At 43.6% G+C, this 23,060-nt stretch overlaps 2 protein-coding genes across 2 annotated transcripts; one reads left to right on the plus strand and one right to left on the minus strand.

The window, feature by feature from the left end:
- Nucleotides 1–601: 601 nt before the first annotated feature.
- rpap1 (RNA polymerase II associated protein 1) lies at nucleotides 602–16,002 on the minus strand. Its single transcript, XM_061082616.1, has 27 exons — nucleotides 15,962–16,002; nucleotides 14,365–14,564; nucleotides 14,096–14,244; nucleotides 13,799–13,891; nucleotides 13,443–13,605; nucleotides 13,133–13,297; nucleotides 12,709–12,957; nucleotides 10,978–11,093; nucleotides 10,734–10,832; nucleotides 10,243–10,344; nucleotides 9,998–10,165; nucleotides 9,606–9,785; nucleotides 9,301–9,435; nucleotides 9,054–9,224; nucleotides 8,223–8,380; nucleotides 7,958–8,128; nucleotides 7,653–7,848; nucleotides 7,437–7,546; nucleotides 6,532–6,727; nucleotides 6,004–6,150; nucleotides 5,678–5,820; nucleotides 4,781–5,213; nucleotides 4,091–4,209; nucleotides 3,761–3,992; nucleotides 3,453–3,629; nucleotides 2,206–2,262; nucleotides 602–1,676 (listed from the first exon to the last, which is right to left on the minus strand). The coding sequence occupies exons 2-27, from the start codon at nucleotides 14,558–14,560 to the stop codon at nucleotides 1,527–1,529; spliced, it is 4,275 nt and encodes a 1,424-aa protein (XP_060938599.1). The 5' UTR covers nucleotides 14,561–14,564; nucleotides 15,962–16,002; the 3' UTR covers nucleotides 602–1,526.
- A 638-nt stretch (nucleotides 16,003–16,640) lies between these two features.
- On the plus strand, nucleotides 16,641–21,288 carry si:dkey-13p1.4 (transmembrane protein 151B). Its single transcript, XM_061083254.1, has 3 exons — nucleotides 16,641–16,772; nucleotides 16,806–16,868; nucleotides 19,447–21,288. Exons 1-3 carry the CDS (start codon nucleotides 16,695–16,697, stop codon nucleotides 21,073–21,075), a joined length of 1,770 nt encoding a protein of 589 aa, XP_060939237.1. The 5' UTR covers nucleotides 16,641–16,694; the 3' UTR covers nucleotides 21,076–21,288.
- Nucleotides 21,289–23,060: the final 1,772 nt, after the last annotated feature.

A 23,060-nucleotide genomic window follows, 5' to 3' on the forward strand; every position in this document is an offset into this window, starting at 1 on the left:
TATGATCCACGATAATGAAATCACCAAAATCTAATTTACAAGTTTCTTCTGGCAAATGTACTGCGTCTATTTTTAAATGCTTTTGTTTTATTTAAAAAGCACAATTAATTCATCCCCAAGACGGCTCCATATAATTTACACTCTGAAGTTATGGCCAAAATGTGCGATCATGTGTTGTGTTTAACAAGTTTGAACTTCACCAGTGTGTTCTAAAAAGCTGCAAATGTGATGCAGTTAATTTCTTATATAACCGAGCACAATAGGGGATGTACGAGCACATGCACCGGACACGCATCGGCACCTTGTGGGCATTTTCCAAATCTGATTAAACACTGATTTCTTTGACGCAGCAGTCGCAGCTTCAATGGAAAAGTTAAAGTCTTGGTCAGTGAGGGTCGTCACAGTGAGTGTTATTGATCAGTGACCTTCAGAGGGAGCAAAGCATCCTGCTCATCTGGATGCATTTTCTTTGATTGCTGGTTTTTGACCCCATTGTAATCTATGAAAACCCATTGAAGAAAAAACATGTTTGCTGCAGTTTCCATCAGTGTGTATTTGTGATGCAGCCACAGGTGCTACAAAATTTGCTGCGGAGTTTACACACATTTGACATCTGGTTTTATTCACAAAATGAGACAATTGCAGGCACTTGTTAAGTAGGATATTAGTCTTTACTGTGAGATGCCAAGAATCGTACTGTGTTGTTTTTACAAATGTGGCGAAAACACAGTAACTCTGACAAAGTGCTGGTGTCACAAAGAAAAATATTTAATTCCTCCTATTTGCTTTAGAGGAAACCTCGCTGTGTCTGCACTTCATTATTAGCCTAGTTTGAATTTTTTTTGCTTTAAGCTGTTTTGTGGTTCAGAGAGGTTTGAATAAATTTAGAACACAGACATTTAGATTATTTCCAGTGATAGTCCTGTATTATTAAAAGCCGTAACAGCAGGAATGGCTTTGTTTATCTGTTTTTCACAGCAAAAAGCATCTCAGCTGTGCAAGATACAGTCCAGGAATGGTACAGATTTGTCATTCAGATCAAAATAAAGGACGAGTCCAATGACGGTTGTCATCTGAGCAAAGGAGCGGAAAGTGTGGGGTTTAGAAACAGGGGCGGGACCACTGGCAGATCACCGAAGGTAAAACTACAGACCATCTTTTGATGATATCACACCCTCAATGGTCAGTATGTCATGATGTTGCCGAAGATGTGATCAAATTCTAAGATGGTCTCTAGTTTAACTGCTTCTTCACTCAGTTCTGTCTGAGTCGACCTCATGTCTGCTTTCCTGTCGCAAAAAAGCCCACAGAACATTCTCTCTATCCACGTTGCCTCTTGTTCCAAACCATCTTGATGAGACACTTTTATTGTTTTAAATGATGGCCTCACTATCTCCCTATTGCCAACTTCTCTTTCCCAGAATTCTCTGCTCTCGCTCATCCCTCCTTCCAGTCCTACACTGTCACTTCTCTGTATCATCTGTTCCTGGATCACTACCCTTAGTTTTTCCCACAGTCGGCTTCACTCAGTCTCCTTTGACATCGCTGACGTCCTGCAGACCCAGCACCCCCCCCAAACGCTTCGCCCTGATGGGAGGCAACTGCTTGTACATGTCGAATCCAAACTCCGAGTTCTGCTGGGGAAGACGGAAGAGCAGCAAGTGGTTCCTCATCACCTGGATATGAAGAGGATAGAGAGATGGAAGTGAGAAGAACATAGAGGGTTTAGTTATACAATATTAGTGTATTATAATATCTACTGTTATATAATTCGAAGTGCTAAATCAGGTGAGGTTTAGGCAAAGCAAAAACTGTCCGAAAGGCTTTATTGAAAAACTGAATTCCTTCAAAAAAAAAAGAACTCAAAGTACCTTCAACATGAAAAGACTAAAGAACGAGAGGATCTCCACACACATAATTAATCAAAGGACATAAAAGCACAACGGATACTGAACATTTGTGACAAATTAAATAAAAACTAAGCTCCAAGAGCCATAGATGGGAAAAGAAAACAGTCCAGCAGTCCAACAGTGATGGATGAAGTTATACAAGATGGAAAAACAGCAGGAAGAGACTAGTCTGTGAGAACAACGTGGAGAGTACAGCTTTAGAACATGAGAAGCCAGGGGAAATATTGGTGCGATCAATAAACACCTTGCAGCGTCTGAAGATCAGAGAGAATGAGAGAGTGAAGGAGAAGAGTACCTTGTCAGTCAGGTAGTAGATTTTCCTCAGCATACTGTGTCGAGCTGCTTCGACCTCCTGGAAAAGGACGAGGCGATTAAAGATCAAACCTCCCCTGCATGAGCTCGAGTGACGCACTGAAGTGTTTCATATACGAATGTTTTCAGCTTCACTGCTCTGAAAGAATGCGTTTTTTATTCTTGGATGTCAGCTCCAAAAATCTCACAGTTAAATAGCCGTTGCATACCGTGACGCAAATGAGTATTTATGAACGCGAGGAAGTTGAATTTGTGAGAGTCAAGTCTGTGGCTGCTCCACTGACAGTTAATCAGTAACGTGAGGATTACTTTTGTAGACTCATAAAGCACTTGCAATCCAATGAGCTTATGTGATGCAGAACATGCACGGAAATCCAAGTAAAAGTGCTGAGGCACTTCCCACAAGTCCACGGTGCAGCTGCAGCACCTTCTGGGTCGGCTAAATCATCACGCATATGGAACTTTGCCTTAGGTTCCGCTGTGGCCAATTTAGAAAAGCCACAAAGCACAGCACTTATCATAAATACATAATCATAACATATAAAGGAAGCAGGACAACAGATTCCATCAGGAGACGGCTTGGAGTCGTTCTAGATGCCTTTTGGGAGCTGATTTTTATAAATCATCAAAATGTTTCCAGCGCAACACTTATTTGTGTCAATGACACAAAAAATTCCTTCAATTTATTTCAGTGATTTCTTCCACATGTTATTTAGACTCAGGGACACGTGCACATGCATTCATACAGAAACCATTGAACGATAACAACACTGTTAGTTCTTTCTGGACTTTTTCACGATTCTATTCGAGCCCGACCAATTTGGATTTTATAGTAGGGAGGTAAATTATATATATAAAACTTAATTTTTTACAATTTTTTACAATGGACAATCTATTGTGAGCTGGACATGAGACTTCTCATATCAGACATAGGTTTAGGGTTATGATAAATAGAGTTCATAAGTAAAGTGAATATGATGCAAGAACATTTTCAGCATTGCTTTGACAATTTATTTTTATTTTTCAGGCGCAAGGCTTTGAATCTCTACTTCAGCCGCTTCTGCAGCGAATGCAGTTAAGATTTCCCGCATCTTCAGCTTCTCTAGGTGCTAAATTTAGCTTCTATCATTGTTACAGTTTATCTTGCAGGGTATTTGCAGATAATTTGCCTTGTTTCTAGCAATTTGTGGATGTTGTGTTTGTTCAGTTGTGTGCTATGCAGTGTCGTACCTGTGCTGCAGCGTCCTGAGAAAAGATGAAGGAGTTGACGTGAGACAAAGCCACCACGTACAAGATCGGACACCAGTGGAGCTTCAGGGTCCCGGTTAACAGAGAGCGGAAGTAGAGACTGAGGAGAGGGAGGGAGTCTTCGGGGGGAGAGGTGAAGCGCTCCATAGGGATGGACAGCTTCAAATGAGAAGACAGAGATTTTAAAACGACTTCTAATCCTCATCCCAGAATAATCAATGAATATCAAAAAGAGATCGACAACAACTGAAAGGGGAGCTAATGATGAATAAAGGTATCATCAATATTACCTGCTCCAGAGTGACTCCCAGTGACCTCAACATCCCCATATGTTCCCCAAACACAGCCAGCCTCATGGTGACGTTGTACCTCCTCTGCAGGGGTAAGAGGAGCCAGCAGCCAAAGAGTCGGTCTCCAAAGGACACAGCTTCGAACTGAGACAAAAGAGCTGAATACAAGTCCAGGAAGGAGGCTAAACCTGGAGGAGGGACGTTCAGGTCCAAGGAGTCCAGCCGGGAGCGCCTGCAAAAGGGAGAGCCTCTGTTTATCAGGATCTAAGCCTCGCTACTTTGGGCTCAAGAGCAAGGATTTTACACATTGTATTAAATGTTATATCAGACCTGGTCAGCAGTCTGAACAGACCCCAGGTCAGTTTCTGAACAGGTCTCTCGAGGAACAAGTCACTGGAGCACAGGAACACGCAGGAGAGGCGGGCGAGCTTGGCGACCGGAGGGATCACCTGCATCAGGACAAAAACACACAGTTAAAGAGACGCTTCACCAAAAGAAGATCAGGAATAAATACGATAGTTAGTGTAACATAGTCTTATGAATTATGGCTTCAACTATTATTATCAACTAGTCTGTTCAAATTATTGATTAGAATAGTTTCTCAGAACCCTGAGAAATGTTGTAACCTCAACATCAATCTAACAAATGTTTTCGCTCCTCGGTTTGATTAAGCAAAAACTACTGATCTGATTTCCACGATACTTGATGGAACCATGCATCACGGGCCAAGAAACAACGACTTCAACTTTGACATGGATCCAAACAATGGGGAGGATCCAGGTACTTTTTAATCAATCTTTTCAACATGTTTCTAGGGAATAATGTCTGGATCTCGTGGGTGATATCCATGAGTGTGTGCAATGTGATGAGGCTTGATTTGATAATTTGTTGTTTTGGATGTTCTTGTTCAAATCACTAGTCTGATGATTCTATGTTCTGTAGAAATTGAAAAGTCCTCTGAAGGTAATTTATGTGATTTTCTACTTGACAAAATAAAACTGACTGGACTTGAACTTATACCTTTAGAGCTTCCTCTCTCCAGACCTCGAGCAGCAGCAGCCACTGCAGACAGTGGGTGACCATCTGCAGAGACCCGTGAGGCAGCTCCTCCACCGCTAGCGCTCCACCATCAGGCGCACCCGCCCGTTCGTACAGGCTGAGAAGCGGGAGGAACGGCCAGTCAGACGGCAGGGTTGGACCTGTGAGCTCTGGGAGGAGATGGGAGTTGATCCAAGGGTTGCGGCCCAGGAAAGCGTCTCGTGACACCAGTACGGTGGACTCCAGATGGGCCAGGTGAGTGAGGAAGCAGCCCCGGATGGATGGCAGCTGGACACAGGCTTCTCTCAGGAGAGCACCAACCGTCTGGAGGGAGGGAGACGTGAGGTGATGCGTTTCCTCGTGGAGCTTCAGCTCCCCCAGCTCTACAGCCTCCGGCCCTCCGCTGTGGCCCTCACTGCACGGTAAACAAACAAGCACAGACTGAGTGACACTGGATGACAGAGGAAGTGAAGAACATCAGACAACACTCTTGGGGGAAATGGGTCGTAGGTAAATTTAATCTAATTCCAGAGAAATGTGATTTTGAATATAATCTAATTTGTGAAGTTAGATTATAACAATGAGCCCTATTCATGAGGAGTTTAATCTAGGGCAAGTGGATGAGGTCTTGGATACTTGAGTCGTCACTTCTCGTCTTCTTTATATGAAACTATCAACCAGAGTCTTCAGAAAATGATGAAGAATCTCCACAGACAATTATGAAACTGTTTTACAAGCAATAATCTACATGATTGTTTATAAAGGAATGTATGAAATATGGAAAAAAAAGTCAGAATCACATCTCAGGCACATTAGCTGATGATGGTGTTGGCACCAAACCCAAAATAATCCCCATAAAAAATAAAAAAGTAAACTCACGACATAAAGTCCTTGCTGAAGATGACGGTGGAGAGCAGTTCATGTGCCAAGTACTCACTGCCTGGTAGCAACCATGGCAGGAGAACTAGCGCCACCTGGTGGTAGAGTGATGCATGTTTTGCTACTTCTGCATCAATGGGAACCTGAGAAAAGAAAAAAATTAAATATATGAATAGTGATGATAAAGATATAGAGGTCATAAATTAAGCTATCCAAACATCATGGGTTTAAAGAAAAAGTCCCACCTGCACTTAAATATAATTGTATATGTCAGACTAATTTACGTATCACACATAAGTAAAAGCCTCTGTCAGGTTTTGATTTACCAGTCTGTGTGCCAGCCTGAGCAGGAGGTAGAGGAGGTGATGCTCATGCCAAAGAAGCCAGGCTCTGGTGTGAGACAGGATGGGTGTCGCCCGACTGCAACTACGAAGGTAAACAATCACAGGTTCTGACAGGAGGAGACCACTGAACTGGAGAGTGGGAGTGTGGAGAGAAAAACAGAAAAGAGGGAAGTTGAGATAAATGATATGGGATTGTCTATGAGTCGCCACAAGATGGCAGCAAAATGTAACTCAATGACAGTCCACTAGAATAGTATAGACAGCTTTTATTGTCATTGTACTATAACACAGCAAAATGTACAACTAAACTATTAAGACTATGTGCCCGATAGAGCTGAGAAGATGCAGGTTTTTATTCCAAACAAATACTGAACCCTTTACGACACTCTATTACTTCTACTTCTTTGACTGGAGTTAAGCAGTAAAATACCCAAATGATCACCTCACCTCCTGTCCCCATCCTAGCACAATATATAGTTTAAAGAATTCAGACTCTTCTGTACAGCCTACCTTACAGCTTAAACCTTTGTGGATGCCTGTGACTGTCTGCAGGAGGAGACTCAGACTTGTGAGAAGAGGGAAGGGGGAGCTGGGGCCGACCAGGCCTGGACGATCCCTCCAGCCTGGGCAGGCCAAACCTGGGAGGCTCGGAGGGGTCTCTGGGCCCTGATGACTAGACTGGGCCTTGCACACCACTGAGGAAGACCTGGTGTGACCCCCGAAAAAAGTGAATAATTCATCAAGCATTTCGTAAAATGGATCCAAAATATTAGATCAGAAAAACAAAATGAGAATTACTGCCTCGTGGTCGTAAGCCTCTGCCAACCAGTCAGGTTGCAGGAAATATGATCACAATCTCTCTTCTGTTCCTGAGTTGTATCATTAAATTATAACCAGCAAAGTGTTTTTGCAGAACATTAATACGCCCCGGTGAAGTTGACCATTTACTATCACTTCATTAGTTTGTCCCATCAGCCATTTGAGGTAAATTTTCTCATAATTACTGTATGAAAGAATGACAGAAATACGTGTTCAGTGAGATCACAGCGACCTCGACCTTAGACCATCAAATTCCAATCAGCTCATCCATGAATCCATGTGAATGTTTGTGGCCGATGCTATGATAAATCACCTTCAGAAAATGCGAGGGCCCAGTGACCTTAACACGTGACGTTTGACCACCAAAATCAAATCAGTTCATCTCTGGGTTTATGTTTTCACCGATTACTGACTTTTGCATTGTAAAGAATCAAGTAAATAGCCAGCCGATGAGAATGAACACGACCTGAACCCGAATATCATGTCAACATTATTGTAGTGTGAATTTTTTTTAAGTCACTGTCATCTGTTTCCACTATATCGATATTGAGTGTAATATCTGACAAACAAAGTAACTTTAAGTAAATTAAACATACCTGAGGTTCTTCATCAGGTCTCGCACAACATGGTGAGAAAACAACGGGAAGAGAACCTCAGATGTGAGCTGCTCCAGTTCTTGAAGAGTCTCCACTGGTTTGAAACATTTCTGAGGAACAGAGATACATTACAAAAACATGTGTTGTCCATTAAACTCATATTTATTATACTATTGAGGCTTCACAATGACACATACTGGTAAGAACAAATGGTACCTGTTTGGAGAGCTGATGATAATAAGCTTCTAGGTAGACGAGGTAAGCTGGTATCAGAGTTAGGCCGCTGTCTTTCTGAACTGGATTATCAAGGCTCTTAACAAATCCCTTTAAATGGCCCAACAGGGAGGTTTGCAGTCCTGCGACATGACCCCAGGACACTGGAGGAGGAGGGAGACACTCTTCTCCCTGAGAGCTGAAGTAAAAGCAGAGGGAGAGCCATGTAGATAAAAGGGAGAGTGGCGTGATGTCTCATGTAACAGCATGGGTTTCTTTATCTCATCCAGTTATTCCTCTGTCTGTACCTGACCATGCTGGCCTGTAGCTCCTGGTGGCATCCTGCAGTGTGTGTGACCTGTGTGAGCAAAGAGAGCAGAGCCAAAACTCGCTGGAGCTGCAGAGGCAGCAGATGATCCGAGGGGTTCAGCGTTCGGTGAACGGACTGCAGCACTTTCACTAAGGCAGAGTACAGGTCTCTGAGGAAAAATAACGACAGCAATCAAAGACGAGCAGAGGTGAAGATCAAGCATCTCGCAAGACAACGGATCCAGTGGTGTAGTGTGAGCTTACATGTATACGTTACAGGCCTGTCCGTACGCAGCTGCTACAGCCAACAGCCTGTAGGCCTCAGTGGTGATCCTGAGGGCCTCGCTGGGCTCCAGCAGCAGCTCACTGACATCAGCACTGAGCAGACAAGACACACGCTCCCTCACTCCCAGAGAGTTTAGCTGGGGAGAGGAGAGAGGAAGATATATTATTAATGTAAACACGCATGTAGGAAAAATTGAAAAACATAAACACAATCTTAGCGGTGAAATCCCACAGACGTTACAGATAAATTATGTAAGTAGTCTATTGAAAAAAAATTAATTATTATTTTTTCCTTTTCTTATATAGCTATCGTAATGGGAGGTCAGGTTACTCTCCGGCCAGATAATACAACTTGTGATCCATGTCCGTTCCAGTCTCTTTTCCGATATTCAAAAGTTGGGTCTTCCTGTGTTTTATTCAATGAAGGAAACTTTCATTGGACATTGATGTTCATTTGAGCTCAGCCATTATCTGTCTTGAAGTAACCCTATTTCTCCATAGTTCTTTTTAAACTTTATTTCTGTTCAATCTGGGGTAAATTTTTATCCCCACAACGTCTTAATAATACTGTAACCTCACAGGAACACCAAAGATCATGGAGATCGCCTTGTAGCCTTTACCTGGAGCATGCTGCAATTCTGCAGTTTATTTTCTATTAACTTTTCTTTAGCAATGCATGGAAAGACGTATCGTGCACGTGTGAGTGATCAGCAAAAGGAACCAACACTTATAACCACGTCAAAATCAAGACATTTAATATATAAATACTAAGTGATAACCTCTTTGACAGATGTGATTACAGACACGTACCAGTCTGGCACAGGCATGTCTGCCAGAAGTCGCCAAAACTCTTAACAGCTTCATGGTGCTGGCCTGTGGGAGTCCATAAACAGACGAAGGCAGGGGTGAAGACGGGGCTGTCCAAGAGTTGGGAAGAAACTCAGACATCACTGTCTCCATCAGGCGAGGGCAGTCCAACACCTGAGGGTGAAACACAGTTTAAAATATATTTTATAATATTATAATATTTACTGTGTTGAGATGTTGCAACAGTTACCTGTGTGGCTGAAGAGGACGAGTGCCTTGCGATACGAGTCAGGATGCTCAGGACGTCCTGGACCACTCGAGGAGATGGTCGGAAAACCTCAAGGATGTAACGTAGCCTGGGGAGCAGTTTCATTTTGAGAAGACCCTGAAACACAGGAATAAATAAAGAATAAACATATAATCATTTAACCTTCATTTACAGGACTTCTCCATTACATTTACTATCATACCACTACTTTAAATAATAATACAATAATACATCCAAAATATGCATATGGAACAGCAATGGAAATAAAACGATTTCTGCTTGTTTACCTTGATAACATCCTGCCTGGCCACATCATGATCAGTCTTCCTCTCCTCTTTCTCCTTGGCTGTCGTCTTCATAATCTCGTCCAGCACTTCATCCTCCTCATCTTCTTCCTCCTGAGCAGACGGCAGCAGAGGGAACGAGGCAAGGCCGCGAAACCAGGAGAAGGTGGAGTCCAAACACTCCTGAGAGGAGAAACAAAAATGGATCAAAACCAGTGGGGCAAGACACTGGACTGAAATACTCATATGAACAGTGACAATTTGTTCATTATAACTTTATTGAACTGCACTTGACAGAATCATAATCTTGGAATATAAATTTAAGTTAAATCTGTCTGTCAATGAAAAAGACTGATAGTTTTAATGACGTGCTGTCAGACATCAGGTTGTCTTACTTCATCTTCTGCACACACAAGAAGAGTTTTCAGTGCGTGCACCGCTGCAGACATCACTCCCTCCACGCTGTCGTCCAATGCAAAGCGGAGCAGGAAGAGCAGGCCGGCGTCGAGCAGTGTGGACGTCACGCTGCCTTTCAGAACTGACTGGTATTTTCCAGCGCATGCCTACAGGATTTTAAGAAATGCAGCATGAGTGAAAACATACAGTGTAGGTATATGTGACAGAAAGAAATAAAGTGTACCTTTGAGAGGATGTTGGCCAGAGTGCCGAGGGCCAGACTCCTCTGCTGGATGACCTGACTCCGAGACAGCAGGAAGAGTTCCTGCAGAGAGTAACCTGCCCTCTGGAGGGAGAAATCATTAGTGTCAAGAATGAAATCGTGATATGACAATGATTCCAGAATGCTGCTTCACCTTTCTGATAAAAAGGCTTAAACTGACATTTTATTCAATCCTAGCAGATGTTCGTAATAAATATGCTCACTGGAGAAAATATCACAGTTTCTATGTGACCCCAAAGTTCAAGTTGTTAAATCATATACTTGCAAAACAATGTACCAATTGCATTAGAAATAACTTTAACGAGAAAGGGACGGACAAGCCAAAAATGTGCTTGCAGCCATGGTTGTACCCAGCACTAAGGGATCAGGAGCTGTACTCAGAGCCATGAGCCACCTTAAGAACACAAAGGTTAAACCCTATAATATGAATACTGTATTTTGACTTGACTGACCTCTGGTTCCTCTCCATGATGGTGCAGACCCAGGTGGGTGGGAAGATCCTCAGTGGGTGGAATCAAGCTGCCAGCAAAGTCAAAGCGAGCCTGCATCTCCTGTCAGGGCAAACAGAACCAAAACAGACTGTTGGCTCAGGTAAACAATGTGCGTTCACTCAGTAAAATACTTTTCACCTGCCAGGCTGCCACTAAGGCTCTGAGTAGAATTGAATAGAAATTGCAGGCTTCCTCAAACCCCAACCTTTCTGGTTCCTTTCCTTCTGGGTGCAGGCAAGTCTCTCATCCACTCCAGCTTCTCTGGCTCTAGCTTATCCATGTGGACCCATTCTTTCTGAGGCTTCACCAGCAGATCGGCCTCTGAGTCACACACACAAACACACACACAGACAAACAGGTTAATCTTTTTTTCTTTGTTTGGAGTGTGGACTTTTTTTATCATCCAGTAAAATTTCATTTCAGCTACATCATATCATTAGAGTATCACATGTCAAATCAAGTATGTAGTTGTGACAACACTGTAAATCACATCATGACAAGTCAGGAAATCAACTCTATTTAATGAGCTAATAACATTGGCAGCAAAGATTTGCTCACATTCAAATACCATATAGCCAGATGCTGCTGCTGGGGGAGAAATGCGTACAAAATATTGCATTAGCACTAATATATGCGGTCTGAATCTGGTCCAAACCTTTATGTCATAACTGATAAAAACATAATATGCAAAATGTAAAATGAAACCCGCAGTAATGCTGACAAGGAGATATAGGTTGTAGCTAAACTTAAAGATGCTCCGAAAAAAGAACCGAGACGTTTTAAAGATTCAAGTCTGGGATTTTGCCCAACACCAAATTATGTTTTTTGAAATCAGAAGTAACCATACCTGCCTAAGTGAGAGCTTAAAGACACTCTACCCTCACCTACACCAATTGGACAGTACTATCTGTCAATCACACAGCATCCATGCCTTAAAGCATACATGGTTTATCATCTGTATGATTTTAATGGGACCAGAATTATCTAAATGAAAATCATGCTGTGTTAAAGAAGACTTGAAACTAGCGATTGTGACCATAAACTCCAAGTGAAAATGTTAAGTGATGTTATCAAGTGGGAAGTTTGGTTCACAGACTTGATTTTGCAGCCAGTGCAGTCGCCCTCTGTTGGTCATTCGAGAAAATACTGGTTTCAGGCACAGTGGCTCCACTTTCCATACCCGGAGTCTACGTACATTTTTAAATACAATCTATGGTAGGAAGCTGAGGAGTTGTCAGGCTATTTATTCTCAACCCAAAAAGAGGACATGTTGCTTTCTTTTGAAGAGAATATAATAGGAGAGGCAATACATAACATTTGTCCAGAACAACAACAACAAAAAACAGTTTTACTTTTTCAGCAATAGAGAAAGATATAAATAAATCATGTGCACGATCTGTCTTCATATGATCCATTAGCAACACTTTGATCAGGACTGGGACTATTCTCTGAATCATCTGCAGTAACTTAATTGTGGAGAGTGGCTACTTCTGGCTGAGCCCGGCCGGCCTGCTAATCACACAAAGTGAAGTCAATGATCAGCTTTATGTCTGGGCTTGAGCCATGCAGCACAAGCATCCCACATGAGTTACACAATAAGCATCCAGCCTTTATACACAAAGGGGGGGGGTGCTTAAGAGAGTGGAGAGTAAAGTAAGAGCAGGATGATCAGGACTGATGAAGAGAGGGAGAGGCAGAGAGCCATATAAGTTGGTGTGTGAGCTGCTGAGATGAGATTTACAGCATCACTGATCCAATAATTATACAGCCTCAGTAAAAGGGGTTACAACTTCACTAATCTGAAAAAAGCAAGAGGTGATGTGCAATGATTGTACGGTTAAGTAATCCACGTAATCTAAATCCAGTTTGTTCATATCTTGTGCAGGAGCTGTTCAGGCAGACGTTATTTAAGGGGTTTAGTTTGAACCAATCATACCCGTCATAGCAGGTGGTGGTGGCAGTTTCCCCTCCTCCTCCTCCTCCTCCTCCTCCTCGTTTCCCTCCATCTCCACCTCCTGGGCTCTCTGAGACAACACAGCGGCAGCGGAGGAGCATGACTCTCTGCTCACGTTTCCAAGAGGACAATTCTCCTTGCTGCTTCTGCCCCCGGGCTGTTTGGATGGGGAGGCAGAGAACGGGACACTCTGGGCTTTGCGAGATCTAACAAACTCCACCAGTCTCGGATCTGGGAAGCAGAAATAATCGTGTCACACACTTAGGTACCAAAAAAAATAGAAGAGGATTGGATGCATGAGTCGAGATACAAACTCCACCAAATAACTGTCCATGATGGTTCATTACTTCATTTAAATCTTTGTTGGATGCCTATTAAATATCGTGTGGATAAAAGGGCCGCGTACCAAGTTGAGTCAAGAGTTTCTTCTGCTCCTCCTGTATCTCCGACTGAGACATTGTCTGGAGTCTGGTCTGGTTCTCCTCGTGGATCCTCAGTGTCTCTCCTGAACTATCTGAGACCCTGAGCCCCTGACCAGACACCAGCCCAGGAGCAGAGACTAAAGATGGCTCTGGAGAACAGAAAGGTGTGAGAATGCAATAATGTAAAGAATAAAACAATGTCTTTTTAATTTGAAACAATAATTAGGACATCAATCATACACTCCTTAAGAAGTCCAACTTATCAACAGTCACATGAAGTTAACTCATGATCACCTGCATTGTCACACTGATCTGCGTCCATGCTAGTCTCAGGAGGGAGGTTCTGCTCAGTGGGTTCAGCTGCACAGTGTAATGGAGTCTTTCCTTCCTTGAGTCTCTGAGCTGCAATCTGACGAGCAAAGATGCTTTTCTTTCCTCCAACTGAGGACGGAGGCACCTGTGTGTAAGGTGAAATTGACTTAAAAACAAAAACCAGGATCATTTCATAATACGAATAAGTATAAACAAAACAACAATAACTGTGTTGTGTGCATATGGAGGAAATATTTATGAGCAATTGAAAACAGTTTTCAACACTTACTTAATCAAAATTCAAACAGTTTGAGAAGAAATTAAATCAATATCTGTACCTGACTGCTGTTTTCTGAGCGGTGCACTACTTTGGGGAATGCCAAGCCTGTGAATGCCGGTAGAGAGATTGGAGTAGAGCTTGTATCTCTCTCCTATTCGGGGATGAAAAAAGAAAAATGAACAACTGAAACTGTGAAATGTGACAAGAAAGAAGACACCATCAAAAATCTGAACAACTGAGCAAATCAAAATCAAAATGAATTAGAAAAACACCTTGTATTCAAACTTGGAGAGGTCCAACTGAGAAAAGAGCCACTGATTCGCAGCATGAGTTTGGCCTTACAACCAGCACTTACAATGATCCTGGAGAGAAGAGCACTGATGTGAGTGTCATGTCTGTCCAGCCTCGCCTCGGGATCCTCGTCCTCGAAGGTGACACGACTGGCTTTAAAGCGAGACTTCTTTGGGGGGGCTGGTGTCAGGGAAGGGAGCTCGTCTGGAAGATCTACAATAAAAAGACAGATCGACATTATGTTTGGGGCTTCTCTAAAAATAGGGCTTACTGTTTATGTTCGTTAAGAAAACCCCCCTAACAAGTGGACAGTCAGCAAGTTAACCTTCGTACCTTCTATAGTGACCATGTCCCTCTGATGTCCTTCATCCTCCCCATTTTCTTCTCCTCCTCCCTCGCCTGCTTCGCCTCTCCTCTTGTCCGGACGGCGGATCACATTGGCAGCGGAGGGGGCACCAGAAGTCAGAAACTTCTGCTGTTCTCTGAGGAGGTCGTCCTCTGAGTCACTTGGCTTGGGACGTCTCAACATCCCTCTGACGGACACAACAATGAATAAATGAATGCCATTGGCATCATATACAAGTGTGTCTTAACCTGAGGACCAACCGTTTATCTCTCAAACACCTGACACTACTGTTCCCATTCATTAATAGATATTTCATTGACACTGCAACATTACAGCTTTAAACCACATCACCGTTGTTATGTTCACACCTGCCGTTCACACTATACTCCAGAAGTATTTGAGCCGTGAATATGGAGATGTTTAAAAACACTGCTGACTGACTGTTTTAGTTTAAAAACTCCTCCGCAGTGTTTTTTCTACTAACTGCTGAGTAGACAATCTGCTCCCTGTTTACACCGGCTTGCCAAAGTTGGTGGGTGTCCACAGAATCAACCAGCTACCCCCCCGGTGACGGATAAAGAATGAGATACGACATCAGGTTCATTAAATTGTGTTTGTCTGCTTGTTTTATCTGAGACCATCTTATATTAACCTCATAGTATTAGGTTTGATTACTGTTAGAATAGGGAAAAAGCAATCGTCAAACTGCAGCTCGTTCAGAATGCTGCTGCTAGAGTAGAATCCATCTCTGAGTTACTTTTTGGCTCTGAAGCATCCAGACTCCTCAGTGTTCCCAGGATCAGAACAGAGTGAAGCAGCATCTGGTTTCTATGCTCACCACCTGTGGAACAAACTACCTGAGGTCTGATGAAACTGTCAGACCATTCAAATCAGGGCTTAAAACATTGTTGCGTTCAAGCGTGGATCACTTGTTTTGTTACGTTTGAAGAGTGGTCACCGTTTAACTTCAATTGTATTGGATTTGGCTACAACGCTGTTTACCCCTGAAACTCCAAAAGTGTTTTGTGGACTCAAACACTTCACCAACCCCATCCATCAGCATTGTGGTGAGTAGATGAGGGCATTTTCATTTTGGGGCTGGAACTATCCCTTTAATCGGTTTTAATTCGATGCATTGGTGCTGTTTTGTTGTGATCGGTCTGTTTTAATGGGTTTCTGTGCCTCTGTAAAGCAGCTGCCTTGTGTATGAATGGTGCTGCACAGATAAATGTGCCTCATACTGGGATTTAAACATCAGCTCCCATTGAAGACCAGCCTCATCACGAGCAACAACACCGGATATCTAGAGGTGAAAGACGAGGCAGACAACAACAAGCTTAAATGTATCAAACGTATAAATGTATCCTTTGTAACGTGAGCTAAATGTAACTTCTTCGTTTTCACGTGCGGGTGAAGTTTCCCCCGGACATATGATGGATGCAACGTACGGTCCGCGTTAGCTTAGCGGTTAGCTTGCATTCTCTAACCTCGCTCAGTCGAAGCGTTCAAATCTTCACAAAAACAACAGAAGCCGCAGTCACCAGATTGTGTGTTTGTTGTGTTTGTGTTGAGCAGAGATCTGACCTTCAGTGCAGAGCAGCTTCCTTGGGTCATCAACAGCGCTGGGAGCCGAGCACACACGGGAGACTTTCAGTGTGACACCGAAACATCACCCTTCAAAATAAAAGCACCGAGGGAACGGAAGGCAGGCCTGGGTACTGCGCCCGTCCGTCCCGCAGAAGACATCGGGTAATTAAGATGATAATGTTGTGCTATAACACATTAAACCGAGTTATTTGTGAACTATATTCAATGCATGTTTTCATTCGTGTCGCCGGACGTCCGAGAGGATTCATATCTGCCTCCTTCCTCTCGCACAGTCGGACAATCTGGATGAACACACGGTATATGCGGTATCGTTCGTTTTTCTTTATTGATGATGCATGGTTTGATTCGGTGATTTCCTCCCCAGAGTTCGGGCCACACCGACGACCACCCCGGCCCGGCTGCACCATGGTCAACCTGCTGTGCCTCTGCTGCGGAGAAATCCCTCAACTCCGCCCCCCTCCCCTCGGAGCGGCGGGAGGACCGCGGCCGTATCCACGCTCCGTGCAGCCGCAGCAGCATCAGCACCAGCCGCAGCAGCATCAGCACCAGCCGCAGCGGCATCAGCCTCCTGGCTCCGGCCCAGACTCTGTGAAGCTGCGCGGAGCCAGCAAAGCCAATGGGGGGGATCTTCAGAAAGTGAGCATGTGAAAGGAGAAGAAGAGGAGTGAGTTTCTAACCCTCTCCCTCCCTGACATGCGAGAAGTGCAGGATGCTCTCCTCAGACCGGGACTCTGCGGAGGACAGGACGGCCAGCGCTCCCAGTGAGGCTGAGGGAGAGGAGCAGGAGGTGCACGAGGAGCAGGAGGTGCAGGAGGAGCAGGAGGAGCAGGAGGAGCAGGAGGAGGATGAAGATCCAGAGACTGGGAGTGATGCTCTGGAGGAGGTAGGTGTAGACATCAACTAAGTTTCTTTATCGTAGTTTTAAGTTGGATAAAATGAAAGACATGTGGGAATAGTTGGTTATTTCAGTTTTGTTTCAGAATCATATATCAATCAGCATGTGAAATAAAACAAAATAAATACACCACACAATACAGCACAGCGATAAAGTGCTGTAACAGGGACTAAAAGCACGTTCAGATTTTTGTTCTGGTGTTCCAGTCTGTCGCCACAGCCCTTATATCATAAAAAAAAAAAAGAATTGAGTCAGTTGAGTTATAAAATTCCTCAGCAGAGTGTGAGAGGTGCAGGGACAATGCAACAGCCACAAACATGTTGCTTGCACTGATCCTAGGATGCTAGAGCCAAATTATAAATGCAAACACCATATCTGAATGACTTGAGGTCTAGTAAAAAATGATAACTGCCTCTTCCTGAAACATTAATCAAGGCCACAATCATGTGCAAGTTTACTAACTATACGTGTTTTACACTATTTTCACAACATTTTCTTTTGTGTGACGCCATAAGAGATTGAATTCAGATTTTGTTCTGTAGTGGCTCATCTCTCTGTGAAATGTATTTTAAGTTAAAAGTATGATGCCTTCCACCTGCAGCCAAACCGAATCTTCTCTCACGGAAATGTCAGAATAGAACATTTCATGTAATGGCCACAGTCGACTCCAGTGATGTGGAAACGTGCCGTCACCAGCAAATGGGTGGTTGTTGCTGTGGATGGAGTTGTGTCTGGCTGTTTTAATCAAAGCCCCATATACCTTAGTATTGATCTCTTTCATTCAACCTGCATGTGTCTGCTCCATCATCCTCTCTGTCTCTTCTAGCATGAAGTAATGATTCCCTCTGGACAGTCTGCTGTATGCAATCAGCCATGAACAGAGAGTAAAATTACAGTTCTCTATATAGACATATAGTTTTTTGTCACAAACTATATTTCCTGTTTATCATCAGCCAACAGATTTAGTTCAGCTAGCTGTGACACAGGATATACTGGTTTTTCTATCTGAGCTTTGATTTGGATAAACTTGTCAGGGTTTAGAAATAGAGGTATTTAAAATGTGAGTATAAAAACATGCTGGTAAAAAACTACCCCATAATATTATTAAGGTGATTGTGTAATATCAGCAGTCAGGAGCCCTGGATGAAGGAAATACTTCTTCCTCTCTCGTACACGAGAACTGAATCCTTATTTGCTCCATAAACAACTGAGGTGGAACCATGCAGCAAAGTGACATCTCCACCCCTGTGTCAGTGCAGTAATGGATGGCCACTTGTCAGCATAAATCTTTTCACTCCATAAAACTCCAGAGGTTGTCGACAGCAACGCAGCCTGATCTCATGGGAAGAAATGTCACCACGACAACCGGACAAGAATATTACAAAGGGCCCCAGAGTCGTTCGAAAATCTTAATGAATGTGTCTGACGAGATGGGTTCTAACTACAATATTTAAAAAGTGAAGATCCTTAACTACCCCTCTCACAGGCTATATACTGTATAGATTTCCTTTCTGGTTTAACCTCGTCATGTTTTAAGGGCTAAACTGCAGCTTCTTTCACTGTCAGTGTCACTGGTGAAATAGCTCCTTTTCTGAATTGGACAATTTGACTTGTTTGTTTGGATAGAGCTCACCACCCATGTCCCCATCAGATGAAGTGTAAAGCAGGGAGATATTTTATCATATTATATTATATTATATTATATTATATTATATACAGTCAATTATTAATTACAGCATTATACAAATGGTTTTAATGATTCTGGGGGGGAAACCCCTAAAAAATATATTTTTGTATTTGAATATTTAAATATTACCATTTTTATTATACGTATCACATAGCACCTGATGGTTCCAAACATGAATGGTCACACCTGCAGCCCCCAAAGGAAATATGAAGGTATAAGTTGTTACACTGCTAAGATGAATCTACAAATTGCATACTGTAAGCCCCATTACATTTAGGGCCCATGTATAAATATTTAACCTATCACAGATGTTTCCCTGTTGATGGAAACATCAACCAGCAAGTAACTGTGCCTCTATTACATATGTAACGTTTTTACACTTTAAAATGTCCCACTCTGTACATATCTTTGTAAAAATGTATTAACAAAAGTGCATTAAAAAAAAGAAAATATTAGATATTGTATTAAGAATATATTAAACTATCAAACATTTATATTGATATCTGCCTACTAAGCTCTGAGTCAGCTGGGCTCTATATCTTACTATGATCACTACCCTCTGGTATTAATGTGACATATTTACTAGCCGGTGCTTTTGCCAATCTAAATTAAATGAGTTTCAGGATGAGAACACCTCAGTTAATATTTGTCTGTCAGCTGCTTGGACACTCAGCCTCACAGGGACACAACTTGGTGTAATTGAATTCTGCGGATCATTCTTTGGTTTGATTTACTTCACGCTTAGGTATGGGAAAAGCTTGGCGATTTATCATGCAGCTACCTCATTTGCACTTCTTCTGCAAGTCATGATACCACTGCCATGTTTCTGAGGCTCATTGCTCTGAAGTGCATTTCCCTCATTACTCTCTCTCCCTGCAGCAGCGTCCAGTGCAGCATTCCCTGGGTGCTTGCGTCTGCCGGGAGTCCTACTGGCGCTGCCTGCTGCTCTCCCTGCTCATGTACAGCTGTGTGGGCGTGGTGGCCTGGTGTCAGCTCACCCGGGTCACCAAGATCAGCTTCAACTCCGCCCTCACCTCCTCCTTCACGGCCTCCTTCACCTCCTCCATGAGGGGGGCGTCTGGGATGGGGGGCGTCGGAGGCCACTCGATGATCTACCACGACAGCCCCTGCTCTGACGGCTACATCTACATCCCCCTGGCCTTCCTGCTCATGCTCTACGTGCTGTACATGGTGGAGTGCTGGCACTGCAGAGCCAGGAGCGACCTGCAGTGCAAGGCGGACGTGGACAGCGTGTACGAGCGCGTGCTGCGGATGCGGGCGGCCCAGCCCTGCATCTGGTGGAAGGCCATCAGCTACCATTTTGTGCGGCGGACTCGGCAGGTCACGCGATACCGTAACGGGGACGCCTACACCACCACGCAGGTGTTCCACGAGAGGGTCAACACACATGTGGCAGAGGGAGAGTTTGACTACAGCCATTGTGGGATGAAGGATGTATCGCGTGACCTCACTGGCCTCGAGGAACATCCGGCTGCTCGCTTGCGCTTCACCAAGTGTTTCAGCTTCACAGAGGCAGGTCCAGAAAACGATTACCTCAACCAGAGAGCCAGGTTCTTCTCTGAAATCGAGGGTTTGGACGATTACATGGAGGCCAGGGAGGGGATGCAGCTAAAGAACGTGGACTTCAGAGAAAACCTGATCGCCTTCGTGGACCCAGATAGGATGCCCTGGTACACTTCCCATGTTGCCTTCTGGCTCGCAGCTCTCTTCATGCTGTCCTGGCCTCTGAGGGTGCTCATAGAGTACCGCACTTCTTACGTGCACTACCGCATAGAGAAACTGTTTGGGTTAGAGTACAGCAGCCCGTCGCCTCTGGATGAGGACCGGCCAGTGGGAAGTAATATCACTTGTGGGATTCCTCGAGTAGACACACTGGACAGCACTGAGATGGAGTGGCACATCCGCTGCAACCGCCAGGTGATCCCCAGCTACTCAGAGGCCATGCTGATAAACATGAGCACTGCCGACTCTCACTCACTGCATGACACTGAGTGCATCTCATCCTCCAACGGCTTCCTGTTGAACAGCAGCCAGGCAGCTCAGAACTACGGTGCTCTCCAGAGCCAGGACGAGTGCGGGCGAAGCAGCGAGCCGCCGGCACAAGGAAGCGAGGCAGGCAGGCGGAGGACCATCACCAGCTCCAGCTGCTCCTCCATCTTCTCCTGCCGGGGAGCACTGTTCCAGTCCCACCTCTCCTCGGACACGTCTCGCCTGTCTCTCTGCCGCATGTATGGCTCCCATCGCACCGTGGCACTGTGGAGGAGCCACAGCAGCAACCTGACGGACCCCTGCTGTGTGGACGAGCAGTGCTGCAGGTCCGACTCCAGCCAGCTGGCCCTCAGCGACAGTCCGCCCACCTACAGGGACGCCAGTTTCTTCCCAGTTCTCATAGTGCATCGGTCGGAGGGCTGTGGCAGCGAGGATGGGAGGGAGGTGAGGCGTTATTTCATACGGAGAGGGTCGTCCTGTGTGGAGACGTCTCTGTGAAGGACGCAAAGAGGTCGACAGGTCAAGATTGATCAGTAACAATGGACAGAGTCAATATTTGATTGACAGAATGACAGTAATGACAACATATGGAGAAAGTCTGCTTTTTCAGGAAATTCCACTGTAAATATGGAGCTGCAGGTTTGATGTATCTAAAAGCACTGGGACATTCTCACCTTGACATTTCCTCCTTGTAGCAAAAACATTAATCAAGTGTGTTTGTGTGAGTACGCATTTTTGTTACCTCTTGAGGACCTTCTCCAATATTATCACAAACAAAATTCCTGAGGTCCTCGTTAAGGGCTGGAGTAAGATATGAATTGTGGTTAGTGTCTTACAGACCATTGGTGGACGGTCACAGTTGCCCCATAAGACTGCGTTGTAGCCACTGTGAACGTGTTACGGCTGCTGGTGTTGGCGATCTACTGGACCAATTCCAAAAGTTTTAGCCAGTACCATTCATTTACAAACCAAATTTATAAACATAGGACCAAGAAAATACCGGAATTCCCCTTTAAAGTTAGAGGTATGAATTTGACATGGTTAAGGTTAGGGTAAGGCTTTGATTTGACGGTTAGATGGTCCTCAATGAATGGAAGTCAATGCAATGTGTGCGTGTGTGTGTGTGTGTAGTGCACATGTGGGGCGTTTGTGTAGACTGGGGGTATTTGACACATGACACTGCATGATCTGATAATTTTCAAAATTAAAGGGAAAGAAATCTTCACCAGTTCTTATGTGTGGTAAATACATTTGATACATTATTGAGAACAATAAATGTAAAGATAAGAAAAGTTGCATGTCGTTACCAAAGGTACTGTCTTTTGGTTTATCGAATAACAGCAAGGTGAAACCAAAGACATGCGTCTTCTGCTTTTTGTTTTTTTCATATAAATGTTTGATTATCACAACAAAGCATTAAACCCATGAGACATATGTGAACGTTAGGTGAATGTATAACTGCAGGAAATAAAAGTGGTTCTGAAGGACTGTTGCATATTTAACAATAACTTGTGATCTTTTACCCTCTCTGATTGAGATGAATGTTTTCAAAGTTGAGCAGTTTAAGGAATGATTTAACATAACAGGAGGAGATTTAATCTTGGGTTTCCTCTTAATCTCTACACACAGTGTGGATTAGCTGCCTGTTGAACCTGCTTCTCCTCTGATGAAGGATGAGGAGCACTCAGGTCATTCTGATTGTGTGGTGAGGGATCCAGGGCGTCACAAACAGGGGGATTACATGATTTCAGAAGGACGTCCAGGGTTGGACACTGAGGTCTCTCACAGAAAGTCATTCACTAATAATCCCCCTGGTTTCTAAAATCACTGATGAAGCTGCTCTGACAACTTGTGGCCACTGGATATCGCTGTGGGACGTGAGTATGTCAAATCCCAGAACAATTTGTTTAAACAAGAAGGTTGGCGGTTCAATCCCCACTATGGCAAGTTTCTGATCCACTAAAGTTGGCAGGACTTCAACCACCTATTAATTGAACAATATTTTACACTTATGTAAATTTACAAACAAAAATTAATTAATTAATTAAAAATAGTAAATTAAAATGAAAGAAAAAATCAATAAATTTTTTTTAATTAAATTAATCCTGCGCAGAAGCAGACTGCGTACTTCCTGCGTAGAAGCCGAGTGCGCACTTCCTGCGCAGAAGCGAACTGCGCAGAATTCATTTCATTTCATTTCATTTTAAAATTATTATTATTATTTTAATGTTTTTAATTTATTTTTGTTTTTAAATTAGCATAGTGTAAGATATTTTGCAATCAATGTGGAACTAAATTCTTATTTAAGTCCTCTGCTCTGGCATACCTCATGTACCCAACACGGAATTTTCCTTTAATTCCACCAAATTTCTAATCTCAAAATTTGTAGAAAATAATCTGTCATATGATTCAAATGAGAAAGATAATCTAAGAAAAAACTTTGAATCTGTAGACTACTGCCTAATAGTCTTATTGCCATTTAT

This window comes from Limanda limanda, chromosome 12 (genome assembly GCF_963576545.1).
Source record: "Limanda limanda chromosome 12, fLimLim1.1, whole genome shotgun sequence".
NCBI lineage: Eukaryota > Metazoa > Chordata > Actinopteri > Pleuronectiformes > Pleuronectidae > Limanda > Limanda limanda.